The following is a 24,433-nucleotide window of genomic DNA, read 5'->3' as shown; positions in this document are numbered from 1 at the left end:
ATGTTGGGCCTGGAGTCAACTCCAAGGCTCATCACCTGCCCAGGCATTCAGATCCCTCAATTCATCTGGGGCCTCTGGTGAACTCCCCAGCCTGCCCTGCAGCTTGGCTTAGGAGGGCCAAGAGCTTGTTCTACCACTGAACTCTCTTACTTAACCTCTGACACTCCTTTCCATCCCCCTACTCCTTTGGGGTGGGAAAATCTGCTCCAACAGATTACAGTCTCCCATACCCCTTTTGCCTTGTGTCTAGATCTCAGCTTTTCAATCTCAAAAGCCAAGAATTTGACCCTTTTAGTCTCACAACACTTTGTTGAAGCCACAGGTGATGCTCAAGATCTAGATGAGGGGGAGGTGGCCATGGGTAAAAAGGAAAGACTGGGAAGAGAGCACAGTGCACATTTTTCCCACTACATTATGTAACAGTCCCATTAAAGATGAAGTCATGAACAGTGTAAATACTTGGAATGTGTATGTATGTGTATAGATGTATGCGTGTGTGTGTGTGTGTGCATGTGTGTATGTATATAAATTTATATATAGTGCCATAAAAACACTATACAGTATTTATAGTCATCTAATAAGAAATATATAGGTATTATTGCTTTTATAATCACAAAACTTAAATATTATTTTAAAATTTTTATATGTACATTGTACCTACCCCATAGTATGGTTGTGAAGACCTAAATAAGATAAATTACCATGTAAGTTTTTAGGGAGGCTAAGACAGAGATAGATAACTTTTGAATGTGGTGGATATGTTTATGGCATAGAGTGTGGTGATGGTTTCATGGATGTATACTTATCTCCCAAATCATTAAGTTGTATGTATTAAATAGGTACAGCTTTTTATATGTCATTCATACCTCAAAGTGTTCTTTATTTATTTTTATTTTTTAAAAAATATTTTATTTATTTATTCATGAGAAACAGAGAGAGAGGCAAAGGAAGAGAGAGAAGCAGGCTCCCCAAGGAGCAGGAAGCCCGATGTGGGACTCAATCCCAGGACCCTAGAATCATGAGCTGAAGCAAAGGCAGATGCTTAACGAACTGAGCCACCCAGGCGCCCCTTACGGTGTTTTTTTAAAGAAAGATATAGGTGGATGAATGGATAGATATAGAAATAGGTAGATAGGTAAAGATCTGAAAAGTTCATGAAACAGTGATGGTGAGTGACAGGAAGGAGCAGAGGGTGTGTGGAGTGGGGAGTTTTGAGAATACCAAGACTGAGAATGTATGCACATGTGACAGTGTACAGACAGGAACAAGATTGAGAGATACCATCATAGGGATCATGAAAGTTGGCGTTTTAAAGTGTTATGGCTCTATACTGCTTTAGGAAATGTGCCATAGCTTATGTTTCTCTGTAAAGCCAGAGGTGGTTAAGTGTAGAGACCAACACTGCCTAAGAATGGGGTCTGACCAGGAAGACCTATACTGTTCTCTTTAATACTGGGGTTTCTCTTTGTCCTTGGAAATTGCCTGTGAGGATCTTGATCTCAACTTCTTATCCCAGTGGTATCCCTGAACCTAACTGGTGCCTGAGCCAAACCTCCTCCTGCTTTCCACTATACCCTGCAGCTTTCCCCAATTCTAATCCCTCTCCATCTCATATTTCAGAAACTCAGGAGAAGGAGAGGAAGTATGGCATTAGGTGTCAGCACAGACCAGGGTAAGGTCAAAGGTGGGCTGAAGGAGTCAGGCGACAAGGTCAAAATGTCCACAGCCAACCAAGTGCAGGTATCAGAAGCTGAGGTCTCTTCAAGACCACCTACAGCAGGTGTTAATGTCTTGCTGCTTGCCTGGGGCTACCGTTACAAATTGCCATACACTGGGTAATTTAAAATAACAAAAAGTTATTCTCTGGATTTCAGGAGACCAAAAGTCAGAAATCAAGGTATTGGCAGGGTTGATTCCTTCTGAATCCAAACATGCAACTCTCCTAGCTTCTGGTGGTTGCCGGCAATCCTTGGTGTTCCTTGGCTTCCAATCTCTGGCTCCATCTTCATATTGCGTTTTTCTCTGTGACCTCTCCTCTTCTTATAAGGACACAAGCCATTGGATTTAGGACTCATTCTAAATCATCTCGAAATCTTAAGTACATCTGCAAATGCCCTATTGCCGAATAAAGTGACATTCTGAGGTTCAAGGTGAACATGGATTTTGAGGGGACACTGTGGCAACTCACAATAATTACTGTTCCTCTATATTTACCTCTATTTGAGATATTACTTACTCTCATACCTCTGCCTGTTCCACTTCCATGTACTTAATTTCAGTATAGTTGGTGATTCATATTTGCAGCACCACAGATGGAAAATTTGGACCAAAGTCACCTTAAAAATATAAATGCAGCACATAAAAAAAAAAGGCATAAGATGTGGGATTAAAGAAACATTTTCTTGAAGCTTTAGGAAGAGATTGAGACTGTAGCCTATTCATAAGACAGCCTTTTAGTGAACTAAGGCACCATGTCAGTAAACTCACCCTCCAGATTTGCTGAATTTGAATTTTTTGAATGAGCCTCTATTGCATATTTCCCATCCTTTGTATTTTGGTTCTCTTGATTTCAAGATGATGGAAATTGAAAAGTTAGGTCATCCAGAGAGCAGGAAGTTCATAAATATGCTTTTTGTGTGTTTCTGCCATGTTACGCATTTCATATATAATGGCTATGCTTCTGGGGAAGCCCCTCCCCTGGTGATTATGAGCCATATCACCTGTCGAATGTGCCAGAAGTTTACCAGCAAAAAGAGTACAGGTAGGCAAAAAAGCTAAAACAAAAAAAAAATTAAAACTAATGCTTGATTCTCAAGATGCAAGTAGAGAGAGACAGATTAATGGGGCAGCAAAGTGCCTTGGTGAGTGGCGTGTAAATACCTGCCCTCTGTGTGGAGAGCCTTTCCCAACTTTGATGTTGAGATGAAAAGATGATGACAGAATCTGGAAGCAGTTCAAAGGCTGAGAAAGCACATACCTTCAAAAAGTCTTTCCTCCTCCCAACCCTAGTAGCTCAACAGTTTCAAAAAAAAGATTAAGGAACTCTACATAGTTTTATGGCGTTTTAATTGCACATTTTATTCTGTGACACTGCAAAGTGGAAAAGTAACAATTGCTTTCATGAAGAACAAATGTATTTTCACTCAAGTTGTCCTGGGATTGTTAAAATTAGATTCTTTGGAAAATGTTTCGGGGGAGCTCAATTAAAACATCTCACCCTTATTGACTGCTAATATATATCACTTTATGTTGAGAGAGCACTTTTTCATGTTATTTAATTTTCCCAGGAACCCTCTTGAGACAGTGGATACTTTTTCCCAGGCTACCATGGGAAACATTGGAGTCAGTTTTCACACTGTGATCCCAATGCTTTTTTCCCCCTTTCCAATCTTAACACATTGAGAGAGAGGTTTAGAGCTGAGAACACAATATATGAGCAATAATAAGAGTAGTAATAATCAGGGGCACCTCAATGACTCAGTGAGATCCAGCCCCTCGTTGGGCTGTGCACTGGGCGTAGAGCCTGCTTAAGATTCTCTCTCTCTCTCTGCCCCTTCACCCCCCTCTCTCTATCCCTCTCTTAAAAAAAAAAAAAGAGTAGTAATAATCATAAACATAGTCATGTGGTAATGAGCATGGGCTTTGGGGTTAGATGTATCTAGCAATAGGTTGGAACAACAGAGGAACTGGGCTGTGTGTCTCCAGTATCTAGCAGGCTGAGCTCAGGCTTCTTTACTGGGTGCCTGGGTTCCAAAAACATCAAGAGTAAAGACAAATCTCAGTGCATACACACTTTTTAAGTCTTCTCTAGTATCATGTTTGCTAATGACTCATGTGACCAAACCTAGATTCAAGGAGTGAAGAAAGATACTTCTACTTTTCTTGGAAGAAGCTGCAAAATATTGTGGCTGTCGTTGCAATTGATCACAAGGATAACACCTGAAACTAAATTATGACTTCTCTCTTGTCTCTCTCTCTGCCTCTCTCCACCCCCGATTCTATTTTGATCAATCATATGTAGTAGAATTTGAGAATTATGAATACATAAGATGATCACTTAACAGTTTGTCTGTTAACCACCAATCCCTCCCCTCAAGAGTGTTCATGAAAATATGCAAGGCTTGGTTATCTTCTTTCTTCTGGTTTTGGTCCAGATGTTCTTATATTCTCACTTGAAATTCTGTGTCATCCTCTGATTCCTTCCTAAATTCTGTGTTGGTCCAACTTGGTTTGGTCATGTCCTTTTATTTCAGGTTTCAAGTATGTCACTTACAACTGCTCACAAAGTTCAGACACTATTGAAATCTGTTTTTCTATTGCATTAGTGATTTCTTTTCCTGTTTGGTATTCTATAGGATCCCCACATTCTAAACTGTCTGGAGATATGAATTCTTCTTGTGCTCGCTAGAATGTCTGTGAATATCTGCAAGAAATTGATATTTATGACAATGGTGGAGGTAATTTAATGGAATTCCCCAGTTATAGGCTAAGTGTTGCTTTAAATGCTTTTCCCTTTTGAAACTTGATGCTTCTTTTCTTCATAATAAGGTGTTTTGCAACACTAGCATTTGGAATTAACAGCTCTCCACTTGCTGCCTTATCCATGGGTTTCACTATTAAATATTTCATGCAGACTTCCATGTGGATTTTATTGTCCAATAAGAGTTTGTATCAAAATGGAACTTGGTGACTTTGAAAATTTCAGAAGACCTTTCCCGCTCTGGCCCCTTTCCAACCTCATCTCCTATCACACATCCCCTTGCTTACTGAACTGTCTCTCTTCATGGCCTTCATAGCCTTTGTTCCCTGTGACTGAAAGCTCTTGTCCCGACTCTTTGCAAGATGGGTTTCTTTTCTTTTTTTAAAAGATTTAATTTATTTATTTATTTGGCAGAGAGACACAGCGAGAGAGGGAACACAAGCAAGGGGAGTGGGAGAGGGAGAAGCAGGCTTCCCACCAAGCAGGGAGCCCAATGCGGGGCTCGATCCCAGGACCCTGGGATCATGACCTGAGCCGCAGGCAGACGCTTAACGGCTTAGCCACCCAGGCGCCTCACAAGATGGGTTTCTTATCTTTCAGGTCGCAGTTTAAATGTCATCTTCCAAGAGATCTTTTCTTTTCTTTTTCCTTTTTGTTTTAGATAACTTTATTGAAAAAAATACATTCCATAAAACCCACCCATTTAAAGTGTACAATTCAATGGTTTTTGGTATATTTACAGAGTTTTGCGACCATCACCATAATCTAATGTTAGAACATTTTCATCACCCTGAAAAGAAACCTTATACCAATTAGCATCCACTCACAGTTCAACATTCTCACCTCTAACCCTAGGCAGCCATTAATCTACCTTCTGCCTCTACAGATTTGTCTATTCTGGACATTTCATGTAAATGAAATCATATAATATGTGGTCTTTTGTGACTGGCATTTTTCATTCAGTATTAGGCTTTCAAGGTTCATCCGTGGTGTAGCATATACCAGTACTCCATTCCTTTTTACAGCCAAAACTATATTCCATTGTATGGATATAGCACCTTCCATGTCTCCATTCATCAGTTGATGAATATTTGTGTTGTTTTCATTTTGGGAGCTACTATGAATAATGCTACTATGAACATTCACATACAAATTTTTGTGGGGACATATGTTTTCACTGCTCTTCAATAGATACCTAAGAATGAAATTGCTGGATTATATGGTAACTCAATTTTTAACTTTTTAAGGAATTTCCAGACTGCTTTCCAAAAGAAGCTTTTTATGACCATCCCTTTTAAGAATGCCTGTCCTTTCCTTTCCTTTATTCTAGTGATGACTTTATTGCTTCTTAGCACTCAGTAATCATGAACTGAAATTAAATGTTCATTTACTGGGCCTGTGTAACTAGAATGTGAGCTCCATGATGGGAGAGACCATTTATATCTTGTTCATTGCTTTCCCCCCAAACTTAGTATGTGCCTAGTATATAGTGAGTGCTTAATAAATGTTTGCTGAATGATTGAATAGTGAATGAATAGGACTCTGGGAAATATTTGTGTCAAGCTACTAGAAACAGGTGGTGGGCAATGGAGAGGCTAGGACAGATGGAGTTCTATAAGAGCCAGCCATAGAAATTGGTTATCAAAAAGGTTGTAGAAGTTAGAGGTTTGTTTTTTTTTGTTGTTGTTGTTTTGTTTTTGTTTTTTTCTGAAAGCAGAGTTAAGATACTTTACTATAGCAAATAACAGAAAATTCCATTTCAAATTATGGAGAGGATATGCTCTAGATGCAGTATAATTTGTGACTTGGTGATGTCATGAAGGATCTAGATTCTTTTCATCTCTCCAGTCAGCTATCCTTGGCATCCTTTCTCCAAGGTGGTTCCCCTGGTGGCTAGCAATGACACTGGCTATTTGCTCTTTTATATGTCTAGCAGGAAAAAGTTAAAAACTCTTTTTTTTTTCCAGAATAAACTGTATGTCCTTCCTTTCAGTCTCTTTAGACCAATTTAGTCATAGGCCTACCCCTGAATTAAAAACATCTGTCATGGGAACACCATGTGCCTATGGGCTTAGATACTCAGCATCTACCCCTGTAAATGGGGATGGACTCAGTGAAAGGAAGGAAGAGCTCTTAAAGGCCAAGAAGACAATTTTTAAAAAGGGGGGTGGGGAGGAAGGAGAAAAGGAAAGGAAGAGAGGGATCAGGAATGGCTGCTGAGTAGTCAACCAACGGTGGAGCAGATAGAACTTGATTTGGGTCAGCAATCTCTAAGGGTCTGATCCAGAGGGAAGGGGCATGGCAGCAGCAGGATTTCCAAAGATGTGATGATATTCAGCGGAGGGAAGGAGAGAGAAGTACCTAGACCAGGGACTGGCAAAGCTTTTCTACCAAGCGCTAGATAGTAAATCTTTAAGGTTTGCAAGCCCTACAGTCTCTATGGCAACTACTCAACTCTGCCCTTGTAGCATGAAAGCAGCCAAAGCCAACACATAAACATGTGGGCGTGGCTGTGTTCTGATAACATTTTTACAAAAACAGGCACAGGCCAAATCCAGCCTGAAGGTTGAAGTTTGCCTATTCTGACCTAGACCATAGATAATATCACATCATTATCCTCACTATTGAGATAACAGCTTAGAACCCTGTTTTCCTAAAGTTGGATCAGCATTTTCATTCTTGTATATATTCCTATGCAAGGATACTGGCTGACTCTCCTCTAAGCTTGAAGACTTAATTCATAAATAGCTAACATTCATTGAGCACTTGCTATGTGTCAGGCCCATTTGCATTTCATTCTTTAATTAGTCTCTTGCTGCTGTCAAGATTTTCTGTTTGTCATTGGTTTTAACAGTTTGACTATAATGTGTGTAGGTGTGGCTCTCTTTGAGCTTTGAATTGTTGAGCTTCTTAGATTTGTAAGTTAGGGGCGCCTGGGTGGCACAGCAGTTAAGCGTCTGCCTTCGGCTCAGGGCGTGATCCCGGCGTTCTGGGATCGAGCCCCACATCAGGCTCCTCCGCTGGAAGCCTGCTTCTTCCTCTCCCAGGTCCCCTGCTTGTGTTCCCACTCTCTCTGTCAAATAAATAAATAAAATCTTTAAAAAAAATAGATTTGTAAATTAATGTTTTTCTTCAAACTTAGGAAGCTTTAGGCCATTATTTCTTTAAATATTTTTTTCTGCCCATTTCTCTATTCCTGGTACTCCTGTTTCATGTATATTGGTGTTTTTAATGGGGTTCTCCTAGGACTGTGAAATTATTTTTTTGTTTGTTTCTTTGAGAGAGAGAGAGAGAGAGAGAGAGAGCAAGCAGGGGAGGGGCAAAGGCAGAGGGAGAGAGAGAATCCCAACCAGGCTCCATGACCAGTGCAGAGCCCAACGTGGGACTCGATCTCACGACCCTGAGATCGTGACCTGTGCCAAAATCAAGAGTTGGATGCTTACTTGACTGAGCCACCCAGACACCACAGGACTCTGGGATTCTGTCTGTTTCTCTTCACTGTTTTTCGTTTCTGTTCTGAGGACTGGATAATCCCTACCAAACTATCTTCAAGTTCACTGATTCTTTTGCCAACTCAAGTAGGCTGTTGAGCCACTCTAGTCAGGTTTTTATTCCCATTTTTGTTATTTTTAATTCCAGAATATCCATTTAAAAATAGCTTTGTAAAATTTCTTTTTGTTGATATGCTTTATCTGAGGAGTCATTATAATCATATTTTTCTTTAGTTAAAAAATGGTTCCCTTTAGTTTTTTAAAAAAACATATTTATGTAGCTGCCTTAAAGTCTTTGTCTGGTAAGTCCAACATCTGTACCCCTTAAAGATAGCTTCTATTTCCTGCTTTTTTCCTGTGTGTAGGTCACATCTTCCTGTTTCTTTGCATGTCTTATAATTTTTTACTGAAACTAGATATTCCAGATAATATATTGTACCAACTGTGGATTCTGATCCCTTTCCCATTCCAGAAATGTATCTTGTCTAAATTTGTCTCTCACAAATAATCCTATTAGGTGATATAATATGTAACTCACCCAGACAAAAATAACCCCCTTTAAGGCATAATTTCCTTATGGAAGCTAGTCTTTCCTAGTATTGGCACCCAAATCTGATTCTTAACAGTCTGATAGGATTGGCCTAATTTAAATATCAATATATAATGACACTTGGGACAGTCTGGATATAAAAAAAAGAATTGGTTGAGAAGGTCTAAGGCTATAGCCTAAGGTGATAAGCTCCAAATAATCCTCTATGATATACTGATATAAAGAGAACTGCAGAGGATGTTCAGAGTCATGTGAGATCAGTGTTTGGTTTTACACAACTAAGAAGGTGAAAACATCTAAACATCTAACTGGCAGGACTCAGACTGAGTTGCAGGCTGGACCCTATTGCACCAGACTTCAGAGCATCAGACTTTTTTGCATCAGTATTCTTATAACTGCATCAAAGTCCTTTGCTTGAGTACTATTTATTAATGTTAAATCTTTTTTTTTTAAAGATTTTATTTATTTATTCGACAGAGATAGAGACAGCCAGCGAGAGAGGGAACACAAGCAGGGGAGTGGGAGAGGAAGAAGCAGGCTCACCAACGGAGGAGCCTGATGTGGGGCTCGATCCCATAACGCCGGGATCACGCCCTGAGCCAAAGGCAAACGCTCAACCGCTGTGCCACCCAGGCGCCCCTATTAATGTTAAATCTTTATGAATTAATTGACTCCTGTGTGAGCCTTCACTTTCCTCCACCAGATAGCAAATGCTCATTCTGGTTAAGGTTTGCCGAAGCTTTCTGCCACTCTAACCAGAAAATTTATTATTTACAGCTTCTCAGTGAGAAAGCCCACTATGATGTAAGAGTGAGGGCATATTGCTGTTTGTATATAAAAGTAATTCATGCACATGACAAAAAAAATTTTTTTCAAGTAAAATTAAAATTGTATTGTATGGAAATTAAAATTCTCTTCCTTTCAACCTCATACCACTCTGTCAGTATATCCACAGCAAAGAGCATTTTTATCTATTCTTCAAAATACAGTGGAGTTTACATCCACACACACATCCATACACACATTTGCTTAGTTTTCTCTTCTTCTTCTTATGACAGGCATTTTAAATTCCTAGTGAAAAAAAGTATTTCTTGTCCTGAAGTCTGAGCTAAAATTAGTCTCCATTTGTGAGGTCCTATGTTCATACTGTTGCAACACCCTTAACCCATCCCCCAAAAGAGAGCTCAATTGACAAATAATAAAATGCGGTCTCTCCATACAATGGACTACTGTTCAGCCATAAAACAAAATGAAGTACTGATATATGTACAGTATGGATTAACCTTGAACGCATTATGCTGAAGAAACCAGTCTCAAAGACCACCTATTGTATGATTTCATTTGTATGAAATATCCTGGATAGGGAAATCTATATGAACAGAAAGTAGATTAGTGGCTGCCAGGGGGACTAGGTGAGGGAAGAATGGGGAGTTGCTGCTAATGGGCATGTGGTTTTCTTTTGAGGGTGATGAAAATGTTCTAAAATTGATTGTGGTGATAACTGTACAATTCTGCAAATATAGTAGAAATCACTGAGTTGTACATTTTAAATAGTGAATAGTATGACATGTGAATTATATCTTGATAGAGCTGTTACATATAAAAGAACTCAAAATATTAATATATAATTTGCTGTCCTATATTGTATTGTTAAAGTAGATGTCATTATTTCCCCTTTGCCTACAACAAAATTGGACCTAAATGTGGTATTCTTTTTTTTTATTATGATATGTTAGTCACTATACAGTACATCATTAGTTTTTGATTAAATGTGGTATTCTTTGTTTGCAAAAATTGTGAAATATTTTTAAATTCCTCTTGTCATTTAAATAGTATTAAATTTAAAATAAAACCTATAAATAGAAAAATAATGGTTGATGCAAAAGTTGGGCCACATGATTGATTTCTGAGAACTCTTTTAGACTAATTTACAGATAATTTTACAGAATTACAAGTCAACAATGTTAAAACTGAAATAAAAGTACATCTGTACTTTTGGGTAGAAGCCAGAATGTTCAGTGCCCTGGTCAGACTTTAATATTGCTCAGGAGTTACGCTTATACTGGGAAATTGTCCCCTTGATTATTTGTTACATAAAATTAAATGTCCAAGATGAGGATTATATTCAGAAACAGGAGGTGATTCCCCCCCCCACACACACTTGCTGTTCTGGAGTGGTTGCCTTCCTCATCCTCTTCCTGTCTTCATAGCTGAGAGTAACTAAGCAAATGAATACAACACCGTCTGCTGATGATATTTTGGGAACATCACAGAAGCCCAAAACAACTAAGCCTCAGGCTGAGTCCTGCCCCTGTGCAATTTCATCCTGGGCACCACAGACTATTCTTTGGAAGAGGATACCGCCTGCTTCAGAACTAAAGCCTCTGAAAGAGAAAAGCCAAAAACAAAAACAAAAGAAAGCTGTCTTTCAAGGGACTTCATTATTTAATTGTTAATGATCTTTTAAACCAATCCTTCTCTTGCGCATCTGTCATTCCACCAAAGGTGTGTCTTGGTGAGAAGGCTCAGCTACCCAAACCAGCAGGAAGATGAATAAAAGGGGGGCATGACCTGGGACCCTTGTTGCCAGGATCCAGTGTGTAGGGAACCACCATGCCTGCAGGGAGACAGCTCCCACTGCTGTGCACAGGTGAATGGTTTGGGTCTTCCCTGAGACTCCTCCAAGGAGTGAGAACAGCTGATGGCTGGACTGCCCAGGGTGAGCGAAAGGGTAGGCTGTTCTGGAAAGGAACACGCTCCACGTGTCCAAGGAGTGGAAATTCTATTTCTGATTTTTTTCACTGGGTTGGTTGCTTTGCTCCTCCTTCCCATCTGTTAGACTGCAAACTTCTCAATTAAATCAAAAGCACCCCTTTTATACTGCGAACTACTCCTATTCTTTTATAGTTGGTGAACTCCTCTACTGAACTTTACATTAGGCTGCAGGTGTTCTATTAACCAGCCTCCCTCAGCTCTGTTTCCTCATCTGGAAAATTGGACTCAGAACCTATAGATGGAATTGTGAGAACTTAATAATACAAGCCAACACTTCTAGAGAACTTACAAGGTGCCTGGCTCTGTTGAAAGCACTTCACATTAATTAATTCATTTAGTTCTTACAACGGCTCTGTGAAGTAGATGCTGTTGTTATTGCCAATTTTAAGACAAACTAAGTCACAGAAAGGTTAAGAAATATGTCCAAGTTCACACAATTAGGAAATGGAAGAGCCAGTTTCAAAACCATTAACCATCCGGCTCTACAACGTTTGTAACCATTAAACGACACTGCCTATTAAAAGCAGATATTTAAGGCTTGGTACATAGTAGGTTCCCAGTAAATATTATCTATCAAAATAATTAATGTCACAAGACTGAAAATGCCCAGAGAACAGAGAAAGCACGTCACTCTGGGCATCCCTCAGTGCCTAACAGTGCCTAAGTAGTGTCTTGCATCCAGTAATTACCCAATATGTATTTGTTAAATTGAGTCCATTTCATCAGGGCGGAGCAGACTTTAAGCCCCTTCTCTGCCAGATGCTGTGCTGAGAAGAGAGAAACTATAACACACAGTGCGATGCTACTGATCGAGAAGAGCTAATAAAATGCTAGGCTGCACTGATAGACATAAACTATAGGGAAGATAAAATTGAGACCTCCTGTTCTTCATCACCCAAATCCCATCTTTCCAAATCTGTATGGTTCTTGAATCCACACATGTATCTTCCATCTCTCTTATCCCTGCCCCAGTCCAAGCTGCCATCTTCTCTCTGACCTCTGAACTGGTCTCTAGCACTTAATTTGGTTCCTTACCAATCCATTCGATCATGTCATCTCTTTGCTCTGTTATGAAGCCATTCTATGACTTTTTGCTCTTAAGATAAAATTCAGGAAGCCCTGCACATCTGGTGCCTGCCTTCCAGTCACTCTAGTTTCATTCACACCACTCTGGACTCTAGCCACACTGACTTTCTTTCAGTACCTTGAGGGCATTATGCCCACCACCTTCCCCGTGGCCTTTTGTATATATTGTTGCGACCATTTAGAACACATTGCTGGGCAAAGGTCCACCCCTGATTCAATGAGCCACAGCCAAGACAGTAGTACCACATGATACAATAATCATGGCTGACAGAGCCCATTCCTATGACTGTATGGGTGGGGAGATGCTGAAATAGAAGGGGGTGTGTCTCAGAAAGGTGAGTCTTGACCAGTTGAACAGATATATATATAACAACCTTCCCTTCAAGAAAAATATTCAGGCAAAGGCAAGGTGACCATCCTCCAAGAATATGGTGGGAAGGAGTCCTGAAAGGCTATGACTTGATAACTTCCATTGCCTCAGTCAAATTAGTGAGTCCAAGAATTTTTCTTGTTCTAAATAAGTCATGTTTCTGTCTTTTTTGTAGCCGAATAATATCGATGATGTTTAATCAGGATGGTGGCATGGTGATCAGCAAAAAGGGAAACATCGTAAGGGAATGGATGTGGCCTTCAAAGGGAAAACTTGATGATCCAGTTGACGTTTGGGTATTATTTAACAATTTATCATTCTTATGTCTATTTCTTATGCCATCCAATAATTTACTTTGAGCTTCTAAAATATACTATTGGGGAAGAGAGGATTGAGAGGACTGAATTATTCAGTTTGGCTGTCTACACTAGCCAGTTCATCTGATAAATCTTTATTTCAGTTTTCTACTTCACTTGGTTCTTTCTCTTTTTTTTTAAGATTTTATTTATTTATTTATGTATTTGAGAGAGAGAGAGAGAGAGTGAGAGCTGAGGGGAGAGGGAGAAGGAGAGGGTGAAGGAGAAAAGCAGAGCCCGTGCTGAGCATGGGGCTCAACGTGGGGCTCGACTAAGGGCTCAATCCCACAACCGATGAGATTGCTATCTGAGCTAAAATCAAGAGTCAGACGCTTAACCAACTGAGCCACCCAGGTGCCCCTACTTCACTTGGTTCTTTCTTAATGGATTTGTCTTTGCTAAGCAGCAGTCACTTTATTTTTTTTAATTTTTTAAATTATTTTTTAAAGATTTTATTTATTTGAGAAAGAGAAAGAGAGAGAGCACACAAGCTAGGGGGAGAGGCAGAGGGAGAGGGAGAAGCGGACTCCCCGCTGAGCAGCCTGATGCAGGACTCAATTCCAGGACCCTGGGATCATGACCTGAGCCAAGGCAGACACATAACTGACTGAGCCACCCAGGTGCCTCTTATTTATTTATTTTTTTAAAGTAGACTCCACATCCAGCATGGAGCCTATGCAGGGCTTAAACTCATGACCCTGAGATCAAGACCTGGGCTGAGATCAAGAGTCAGATGCTTAACTGACTGAGCTACCCAGGCACCCCAAGCAGTTACTTTAAATAGTAATTTTTAAAAATTATTATTAGAAAGCATTTTGTATATAATATAAAAATATTTTTAAAATAAGATATACAAACGTTCAAAGTGAAAGTCTCCTTCTCCTCAGTCTCACTCTGCAGAATTACCTTTGTTAATAGCTTACTGTGTATTTCTGTCAGATCAAGTATCAGAAATTCAGATAATGTGAGAGTGAGCCTACCAGTGGGAACTTCGGTGAACTGTAAAGTATGTCCCCATCTAAAGGAGACAGCATTTACTGAGGGCCAGAACATTGTTGCCACATAGGAATGTGGGCCTACGCCTGCTATATTTTATGATTTTTTTAAAAAGCCATGAATCCAGATTTTTCTGATGAAATATCCTGGTATTTCAAAGTTGGCAATTAATTCAAACTCTGGCAGGACTAAACTAAACACTTCTAAGCTGCCAATCTGTAACCTCTGTGCTATGCTTTATTGATTTTAGTTACTTTATGCGTGTGCGTGTACATGGGCTGCATTTTGTGTCCAGGACCACTGCGTATGGTTGTGAAGGTGTACTGTAAAACCAACCTTAGCAGTACCAATTATAAAGAGTTGTGCTGTCCAGTATGGCAGCCACTAGACACCTGTGGTTACGGACCTTTGAACTACACTCTAGGAGTAAACTACACACCAGATTTCAAAGACTTGGTATATAAAAACAAGAATATAAAGTATCTTATTGATCATTTTTATATTGGCTACACACTGAAATGTTAATATTTGGATATATTTAGTTATAAAATGTTATTTAAGTTAATTTCACCTGCATTTTACCTTTTAATGTGGCTACTAGAAAACTTAGAATTACTCATATGGCAAGCATTTATGGCTCACAGTATATTTATACTGGACACACTATTGTGTGGAAAGTACCTCCAGGTCTCTGTTTTATACAGTTTACAAAATCATCCATCGTGGCCATGTATCCTACATACACTATTTGGATCCTACATATCCTATTTGGATTGCCATTTTTAAAGAAGCACTGCTTAGCTGTGAAAGGTTAGGGAAGTAAAGAGTGGGTAGAGAAACTTCCAGCAAGCCTGTATGTGCGAATTTCCTGACACTCAGGAGTCAGCTTCCTCATCTAAAAAAATCAGGATCGCTAATGGAATAGATTATCCAGTTTGGATTACCTCAGCTTGCAGCCTTCAGGAAGCAAGGGAGCGAACTGGTAGCCCACCAAGCGTCCTTGCATGCTTAGAACAGTTGACTTAACTAAGACACTTTTTCTACAGCAAGCCTTTTAAAAATATGCTTTACAAATCTGCAGATGTTCACTTGAGCTTTAAAAGTTGTTCATCATTACTTTTCTATCCTCGTCATTTATAAAATCTCTCCAGCTTTAATAAGTTTCACAGTAATAGTTACTAGACTTGTAAAACATCTAAGCGCTTGGCAGCCATTAATGACTTTCCTCATCATCAAGGGAATCAGATATTTTTTACCAGAGCTAGAATTACAACTCAGAAGTACCTGCAAACTGGCTCAGAATTTTCTCAATCTAAAGTGAATCTGACTTTCTCTATAAGACATGACTACATTAATTACCAACAGTTTCTCTGCATTCCTCCTCTTTCCCTCGAGAAGTGGTAACAACACACAAATTTGCAGCACAAAAACTAAAAGCCATCCCTGACTTAATGGAACCAGACTGAAACTGTGAACATCGGTCTCAAATTTCCTTCCACGCATCATGCAAATGTCTTAAGATTTCCACTTGAATTATGAGCATGAAAATTTTGTGTAAGAAATGACAATCCTTTCTGTTGCCCCCAGGTGAACAGGTTCATTACAGTGGAGATTTCTGGGCGCTTTGCCATCACCTTGGTCTACAAATGGTATTCCCAAAGCCTAAAGCTATCTCTGGCACCTGTAAAATGCAAATTTTTTCCTCCATGCTTATCTGAGGAGGTAGGTCCAGAGGGTTTTTTAATCATCATCATGCCACCACCTCAGTGCAGACCAGAGCAAGAGCAATGCTGACTGATTTTAGATTCTTAACTTAGTTTTTCCTGGTAATTGCTATAGTAAGGATCCTGGAATCTTGGTTAATTATAAATGCTGCCAGGGTTGAGGCACCTGGCTGGCTCAGGAGGAGGGTGCTATTCTTGATCTAGGGGTTGTGAGTTCAAGCCCCACATTGGGTGTAGAGATTACTTCAATTAATTAATTAGTTAATTAAAAAATCCTGTCAGAGCTGTTTCTGGATGTTACCTGTGAAGTAACTGGAATGAGGGGAAGTTAGAAGAGGAAAGTAGACTTGGGAAAAAAATGAACACCTGGTTTCTTCTAAGGTCATGGGTCCTAAGCTTTGGAGAATTAATTTCCTGTCTCTGATTTGGGTGAATTGTTTGCATTTATGTAATCTATGATTTCTTAAAAATGGTGTGGGGTTCATATATTGTTTTTAACTGAAGCGAAATCAAATCAATTTAAAGTCACTATTTTTTTTTAAGATTCATTTATTAATTTGGGGGGAGGGGCAAAGGGAAAGGGAGAGAGAGAGAGAGAAAGAGACTCCCTACCGAATAGGGAGCCTGGACCAGGGTGGGGGGCGGTCCTCAATCCCAGGACCTCAGGACTCCAAGATCATGACCTGAGCAGAAAACCAAAGAAGGACACTTAACCGACTGAGCCACCCAGGTGCCTCTAAAGTCACTATTTTTAAGCATAAGTAACATTCTAAAGACACTTGGAGATGAGCATTATAAAAACTATGGCTCAGAATAATGTCTCTTAATAATCATTTCACACTTGCACTAAATCTCCGTTGAGGAATTTTAGGCTGAAACTTTTGTTTGTCAAGAGGTGAGACATTCAAATGTTACATATCTCTAATTTCATGCAGTTAAGTAGTGAGTTAACTAACTCTGATCAAACTTTTGAAGGTTTTAAAATTTTGAGTGCGTTTATGTGAATGATACACATATTACAGAACATGTATAAACCTTTAATAAAAGACCTTTAGTTTTAGGGATGGGCATCAAAACTGTGTTACTCTTGGTTATACCATAGAAATACCATGCTTATTTCACATATGCTGAAGTTGTATAATTTTGCCATAAATAGTGCCTTTACGGCAAGCTATCTTGCCTTCCTGGATTTTTATGACCATGTCATCTGAAAAGAGCTTAATACTCTCTCTCAGCCATTCCCTGATGTCAATCCCATCTCCACGGAAGCCAGGGAGTTATTCAAGGCCTATAAAGTGAAGTGCAAGCATCTGAAATCCACAACACAGGACAAATATGTGAGTGTGAAATAGTCACTATTTTGAGATTACAGGCAAAAGTAACTTTTAGTTTTCATGTTATTCTAGAGTTAATGTTCTCTTCCAACACAGCTGGATTCCAACATAGCTATTGCACACAGATGAGCCCGTTTATATAATTACTGAAAGGAGCATAGGATGACTTCTGTTGTTTGTGTTTCACTTTTCTTAACATCTTAGCCATTTTTTTTTTAAGATTTTATTTATTTATTTGACAGAGATAGCCAGCGAGAGAGGGAACACAAGCAGGGGGAGTGGGAGAGGAAGAAGCAGGCTCACAGCGGAGGAGCCTGACGTGGGGCTCAATCCCATAATGCCGGGATCACGCCCTGAGCCGAAGGCAGGCGCTTAACCGCTGTGCCACCCAGGTGCCCCCTCATCTTAGCCATTCTTAAGTGTACAGTTCAGTGACATAAGCTCACAGTTCACACTGATGTGCAACTATCACCACCATCCATCTCTAGAACTTTTTCATTTTGTGAAACTGAAACTCTGTACCTAGTAAACAACAACTCTCCATACTTCCCTCTCCCAGCTTCTGGCATCCCCCCTTCTCCTTTTTATCTCTATGAATTTGACTGTTGTAGGTACCTCATATAAGTAGAATCATACAATATTTGTCCTGTTGTAACTGGCTGATATCACTTAGCATAATGTCCTCAAAGTCCATCCACATTGTATAAGGTGTCAGAATGTTCTTCATTTTTAAAGGTGAATAATATTTCATTACATGTATATACCACATTTCATTTGTCTGTTCATCTGTTGATGGACACCTGGATTCCTTCCATATTTTAGCTATTGTGAATAATACTGCTGTGAATAATACTGCTATTAATATGGGTGTATAACTATCTTTTTGAGATCCTACCTTCAATTCCTTTGGATATATTTCCAGAGTGGAATTGCTGAATCATATGGTAACTCCATTTTTAATTTTTTTTGAAGATGTTTTTTATTTATTTGAGTGAGAGAGAGAACACAAGCGGGGAGGAGGGGCAGAGGGAGAGGCAGGAGCAGACCCCCTGCTATTCTGAATAGGGAGCCAGATGTGGGGCTTGATCCCAGGACCCCGGGATCATGACCTGAGCCGTAGGCAGACGCTTAACCAACTGAGCCACCCAAGTGCCCTCCATTTTTAATTTTTTAAGGAGCCACCATACTGTTTTCAATAGCAGCTGTACCATGTGACATTCCCATTCACAGTGCACAGGGGTTTCAGTTCTCTGTATCTTCCCAGCACTTGTCATTTTCTGTTTGCTTTTTTTAAATAGTAGCCATCCTTTTGGGTGTGAGGTGATGTATTTGACTTTTTAAAAATTAACTTTATTGACGTATGATTTATTTACCATTTTATAAAATGCACCCATTTTAAGTGTATACTTTGATGAGTTTTAACAACTCTATTTAGTGGTCCATGAAATGCTGATTCTGGGAATCCTTGTTTCTCAAAGAGGCATTAATGGCATTTGGGGCCAGAAAACTCTTAGTTGTTCAGGACCATTGCAGAATACATCCCTGGCCCCCACAAACTAATGCCTATTGTGCCATCAGTCAAAAGGCCCATTAACATTTGTGAATAACCCCAGGGAAGGAGGTACTCACTCGTGTTGAGAACTGTTCTATACTGGTGATTGCTGGGGGGAATATTTGGGTATATGGGATAGGGAGATCAATCATAAGATTATTGCAGTGTTCTGGCCAAGATATTATGAACTGAACTAAGCTGGAAAGAATGGAACATAGATGAGAGCTCCAAGTTAATTAAGAGGCACAATTCATAAGACAGTTTTTTGGCTTATGTGTTGAGATGGAAAATCAATGACCAAATAAGAGTAGATAGAATGAAAAAAGAAGAGGGCCAACTGAACCAACATTTAAGGGGCAGGTTGAGAGGTAGGAGGAGAACCATGTCACTGTGGTGGACGTGGTGAGATCCATGTCCTTTCCCCTCCTTCTTGTATGCCTCTATATACAGGCTAAAACTGTATTTCCAGACTCCCTGACAGATGGATTTCTAGATGCGTATTAAGCCCCATTCATTAGATGTATTCATGGGAGATGTGGAAGATGGAAATAAGGGGAAACCATTGTCTTGCTTTGGCAAGCAAGATCATGGAGAAGTTGGGTTTTCCCATAGCAGCACTGCATTATCCAGCCGCTAGCATCACAGATACCAAGACACAATTGTGGCAGCTCCCTGGTTCTAACCTCACAGCTTTAGTGCACTGTTGCTGAGCCCCACAGCTCCAGTGGTGGTTCCTAGGCCACACCTTCCTGATATGGCAGAAGCAGCAGCCTTGGGTTGTCAGTTGGTGTTGTGGGAACAGCTGGAGACTGCCACTTCTCCTCTTTCGGTGAATTTATAATTAAATACTTAGAAAAAGGCTAGAGAGTTTTCAGTTTCTTATAGTTGAGAACATCATTCAAAGAAAGTGTGTTTCAAAATGAGAGAGTGGTAACAGGACAAGCCTTTCAGAGAAGCCGAATAAATGAGAAATAAAAAGCATGCGTTGGGTTTGTTTTGAGGATCAACAGTGACTTCAGCAAGAACAAATTCAGTGTACAGATTGAAGTGGAAACCTGCTTATAGTGAGCCGAGGAACGGTTACCTGAAATGTAGAAATTCTTGTGCTGTTGTTGGCATTTCCCCACGCTTTGGATTTGTATAGTATGAGAAAAGAGGAGTGGGTGCCCCAAACCTGTGTTTTATGCCCCTGCTCTCAGGCTTTCCTAGACCAGTGAACTTCTTATGTGTCAAATCACTTAACTTCTCAGCCTGCATTGGAGCAGCTTTCTGATCCCCAGATGGCCATGACAATAGTCCAGATTCTTCTTCCTCTTGTGACAGACTTTGCAACATCCCTGTGGTTTGGCTTTGTGGTGGTTCTGGGAGGGAACAATCTGGCAAGCTTGCATCGAGGTGACAGGATTTATTGTAGGTGGAGCTCAAGTCTTATCTCCCTCTGTTCTTCTAGATCCTTCTGGAGTGCCCCTCCCTCCCCATAATTCCCATGCCTCTCCTGCTCAATGCATGTGAGAAGGCCCTTGTGGGTTTCTGTTTCAGATAGGGGGAGGCAAATCCATACTCCCTGGTCCAGGCCTCGATAGCTTCTCTCTCCTAGAGATGGATAATCTTCAGATCTTAAGTTGTCAAGGGTACTTGGTACTGTTAAACTGGTGATCATTTTTTAGTTATTTAAGATAAAACACTGTTTAGAAATGATGCTCTTTGGGGCACCTGGGTGGCTCAATTGGTTAAGCGTCTGCCTTTGGCTCAGGTCATGATCTCAGGGTCCTGGGATGGGGGCCCCACATCTGGCTTCCTGCTCAGTGGGGAGCCTGCTTCTCTCTCTCTCCCTCTGCCTGACGCTTCCCCTGCTTGTGCTCTCTCTGTCAAGTAAATAAATAAAATCTTTAAAAAATAATTTTAAAAAACTTAAAAAAATGATGCTCTTTATAATATTTGTAAATTGATTTAAGTATGCTTACAGTCATTATTTTCTATATTAAAAAATTACTTCTTTTTCATATGCATGGTCTTTAGTGTCTAGGGAAAGTGGTGTCACAAAATCTCTTTGATGTTCATAGAATTTGTTAAGTACGGGGGAAAAGAGTAGATGATGAAATAGCCTGTGCTGTTTGATTGCCCTTTTGGTCAAAGAAAAATATATTCTTATATATGTATTTGAAAAGACTGGAAGGACGTATGTCTAATTTTTTGATGTTGAATACATTGCTTTTGAAATAAGAAAAAAAATATTTTTGAAATGTGTAAAATCCCCCACAAAGAAGAAACAGTATGAGTAATATTAGCAAAGAAAACCAATTAGAAAAAAATTGTTATTACAGTTCTGAAGGTTTGACACCATAATTTATAATCCTTTCTGTCATGAAACCTACACTTCCCAAAGACTTAGAATGAGGACGCCTTCTCCTCAGGGAATAGAAAACTTCTTGTGTTACTTTCTTAGTAGAGACTGATATATTTATCTCTCACATTCACAAATAGCACAAAATAATCAACAGAGTCCCTTTTTGTAACTTCTCTAAATAACTCTTACAATCAGCAATTTTCCCGGACATGCCCTCCCTTCAAAATAAATGTTCAAGGTTGTGCAAGCAAGAATAATGAATCATCTTCTCAACTGTGACAGCTTATTCCTTTTTCAAATCTTCCTGAAAGATGGGTTCTTTTGTTTTTTAGATGTTTCATATGTTCCGTGAGCAGTATTTCCAAAGAAGAATGTTAGGGCATGACCTTTCAAAGGAGATTTGTTATTGTTTAATTTCTATTAATTTGTTTAATTTGTTGTTTTAATTTCTTTTTTGTTTAATTTCACATGAATAGTTGATGAGCTAATTCTAGCATACCAAAACACCAACAGTTGTTAACAAGTAAACTCTTGAGTTTTCTACTTTTGAGGCTGTATACATAGTTCATCGGCAGGTGTCTGACACTTTTGGGAATTATTTTTTCTGTCAAACATTCCTCGCGATCTGCTCTCTTTGTGCCCTGACATGAAAGGCAAATGGCTCCTCACTCTACCCAGTATGTTTGCGAATTAAGCTAATCTTGAAAATTTTAAAAAATGAGTTGGGAAAACGTATTTAAGATAAAACGAGTGATATGAATCCAACTCAACCAAAAAAGCCCAGTAAAAAATGAAATAGAAATGATACCTTGTGTGATACATAACCTATCCAAAGAATGTGTAAGTGAATAAAACAAAAATATTAGTAATCTGGAAGTGCCTACTGCTCCCTCTTCTTCCTTTTTTTTAAATTTTTTTTTATTTTTTATTTTTTTAAAGATTTTATTTATTTATTTGACAGAGAGAGAGACAGCCAGCAAGAGAGGGAACACAGGCAGGGGGAGTGGGAGAGGAAGAAGCAGGCTCCCAGTGGAGGAGCCTGATGTGGGGCTCGATCCCAGGACTCCGGGATCACGCCCTGAGCCGAAGGCAGACGCTTAACAACTGAGACACCCAGGCACCCCCCTCTTCTTCCTTTTTGAGTCTGATTATAAATAGTGATAAGGAGCCAAGTAGAAATAAAGGCGTTTATTTAAAAAAATTTTTAATTGAAGTATAGCTGACATATAATATTATGTTAGTTTCAGGTGTACAACATAGTGATTTGACAATTGTATACATTACTAAATGCTCATCATAAGTGTAGTTACCATCTGTCATCAGAGTCATTATTGACTATCATTCCTATGCTCTACTTTCCATCCCTGTGACTTATTTATTTATAACTGGAAGCTTGTACCTCTTGAGCACCTTCACCTAAGTCAAGGCATTAATAATGAAAGGATAGGCCTCACTAGTAGAGTTGTATTGGAAAAGCTAGATTATAGGCAGTTTGGACCTGAGACTCCCTAAACCCTTCCCCTAAATTGAAGAAAACCAGTTACCTTACCCAACTCTTGGAGGATATTGTCAGTTTAATTCTATTAAAAGAAAACATCTAGAGAAATTTGTTTTGGTTGTGATTAACCAATTCAGTAACATGTGATGGGGAGAGGCTTTCAAAAGCAGGGAACCAATGCGTAGTGTTTTGATGTCTAAGAGATTTTCGTGCGTAGAAAAATGCAATCACTTTGGTTTTGAAATTAATATTCATTTTATTGAAGTGACCGATTTAAAAACCCAGTTTGTGTTGTTTTAAAGCCACTAAAAATCTCTTTATTTTATCAATAGACTCTACTAAGATAACAATTGTCTTTACCTTTCCTTGATTAATGTTTTGATTAACTCAAATTTAACCAACTATATCTCCATAAACAATTAGGCTCACATACAATTTAATGAATAACAATCTCATGTATTTTAAAGTGTGTTTATATTTTTAATATATTTTGTTCCCCTTAAAGTACCTCAAATGCATATTTATAATGCTAAGCAAAATAGTCTCAAGTTACTAATTTTTGTAAAGCAAATAAATTAAATTGGGCATCATCTCAAGTTCTCTTAAATATTCAAATTATCTTTTTGAACTTGGTCAAATTGTCTTAAACCTTAAAACTTAACAGTCACAAGTCTAAAATCAGTTGACTCAATTTAAAATGAATGCCCAAGTGTAATCTCTCAGATTCTCTAATTTATCAAAATCTCTTTTAATATTTCAAACATAACAAATACATAAGATTATCTCAATGATTTAAAATTCACTCATACACTTTAAAGTTTTAATATTGTCAGATTAATTTACTTTATCTCTCTATTTGAATTCTAAATTTTTCTAGGGATTATTTATTTACCAGATTTTTGAGGTTGAGTCTCAGGACCTAAGATATATGTTTTTGGGTAATTTTTATCAACATCTCAGATGGGTTCTCAGTCCCTTTCAGAGTCATTATAACAAGAGAGTCCAAATCCGAGCCCTTCTGATAGGGTTGGTTTTTCTCAGGTTCAACTTAAAATCTCAACTTTATGTCTGATTTTTGTAGACCAAATTTTTCAAAATTCTTGCTGTCCACTTCATTAATCTCTTCATGTGTCATTCAATTCTGTACTTTCTTCAAATTCTTCCTGGGTTCTGCTCATTTCTCATATCTTCACCAGGCTCTGTCATAACACCCAACTGGATAATGAGTTAAGTATACAGTTATGTGCACTTTTTATATGTAAATATGAAAATGTCCATATAATTATATCTACTTAATGAATGTATATAAAACTGAATTACCAGTTTTTAGTCACATTTAATCACATAAGCTCATCCAAACCTAAGTAACCACTCTATATGCCCAATTATTATGAAAAGATCACACATACTGCTCACTATAACTGTATATTTTAAAGTCTAATATCTTCATGATATACTTCTTTGAAACTTTCTTCTGCTAAGTAGAAACAGCATTATGAATGTTAAATTTCCTACTTAAGCTTTTGTAACAGTCTGTGCTTGTATCTAAATAGCCCTTGTGCTGTATTAATATAGTTGACACACAACATTACTTATTTTGGGGGTATAACATAGTGATTCAACTTCTCTATACCTTATGCTAGGCTCACCACAAGTGTAGCTACCATCTGTTACCATCCAACACTATAGACAATATCATTGACTATATTCCTTATTCTGTATCTTTTATTCCCATGACTTATTCATTCCATAAGTGAAAGGCTGTATCTCCCATTTCTCTTCACCTATTTTGCCCTTTTCTCCACCCCCATCTCTCTGGCAACCATCAGTTTGTTCTCTGTATGTATGGGTCTGATTCTACTTTTTGTTTGTTT

At 38.8% G+C, this 24,433-nt stretch overlaps 1 protein-coding gene across 6 annotated transcripts in view; it reads left to right on the top strand.

Annotated features, from left to right (window-relative positions):
• The window catches only part of LOC103660116 (uncharacterized protein C3orf20 homolog), a 110,535-nt gene that overhangs the window by 47,132 nt on the left and 38,970 nt on the right, over window positions 1-24,433 (top strand). For 5 of the 6 annotated variants that reach the window (XM_040637335.1, XM_040637337.1, XM_040637334.1 and 2 more), the window contains 3 exons: window positions 12,928-13,048; window positions 15,692-15,826; window positions 17,064-17,165. In XM_040637335.1, the coding sequence (XP_040493269.1) occupies window positions 12,928-13,048; window positions 15,692-15,826; window positions 17,064-17,165 (358 nt within the window). The remainder of the gene's footprint in view (window positions 1-12,927; window positions 13,049-15,691; window positions 15,827-17,063; window positions 17,166-24,433) is intronic. The other variant, XM_040637338.1, reaches the window with a different exon arrangement.

This window comes from Ursus maritimus, unplaced genomic scaffold, assembly GCF_017311325.1.
Source record: "Ursus maritimus isolate PB19 unplaced genomic scaffold, ASM1731132v1 scaffold_21, whole genome shotgun sequence".
Classification (NCBI taxonomy): domain Eukaryota; kingdom Metazoa; phylum Chordata; class Mammalia; order Carnivora; family Ursidae; genus Ursus; species Ursus maritimus.
This window is presented reverse-complemented; position numbering and strand designations above follow the sequence as displayed.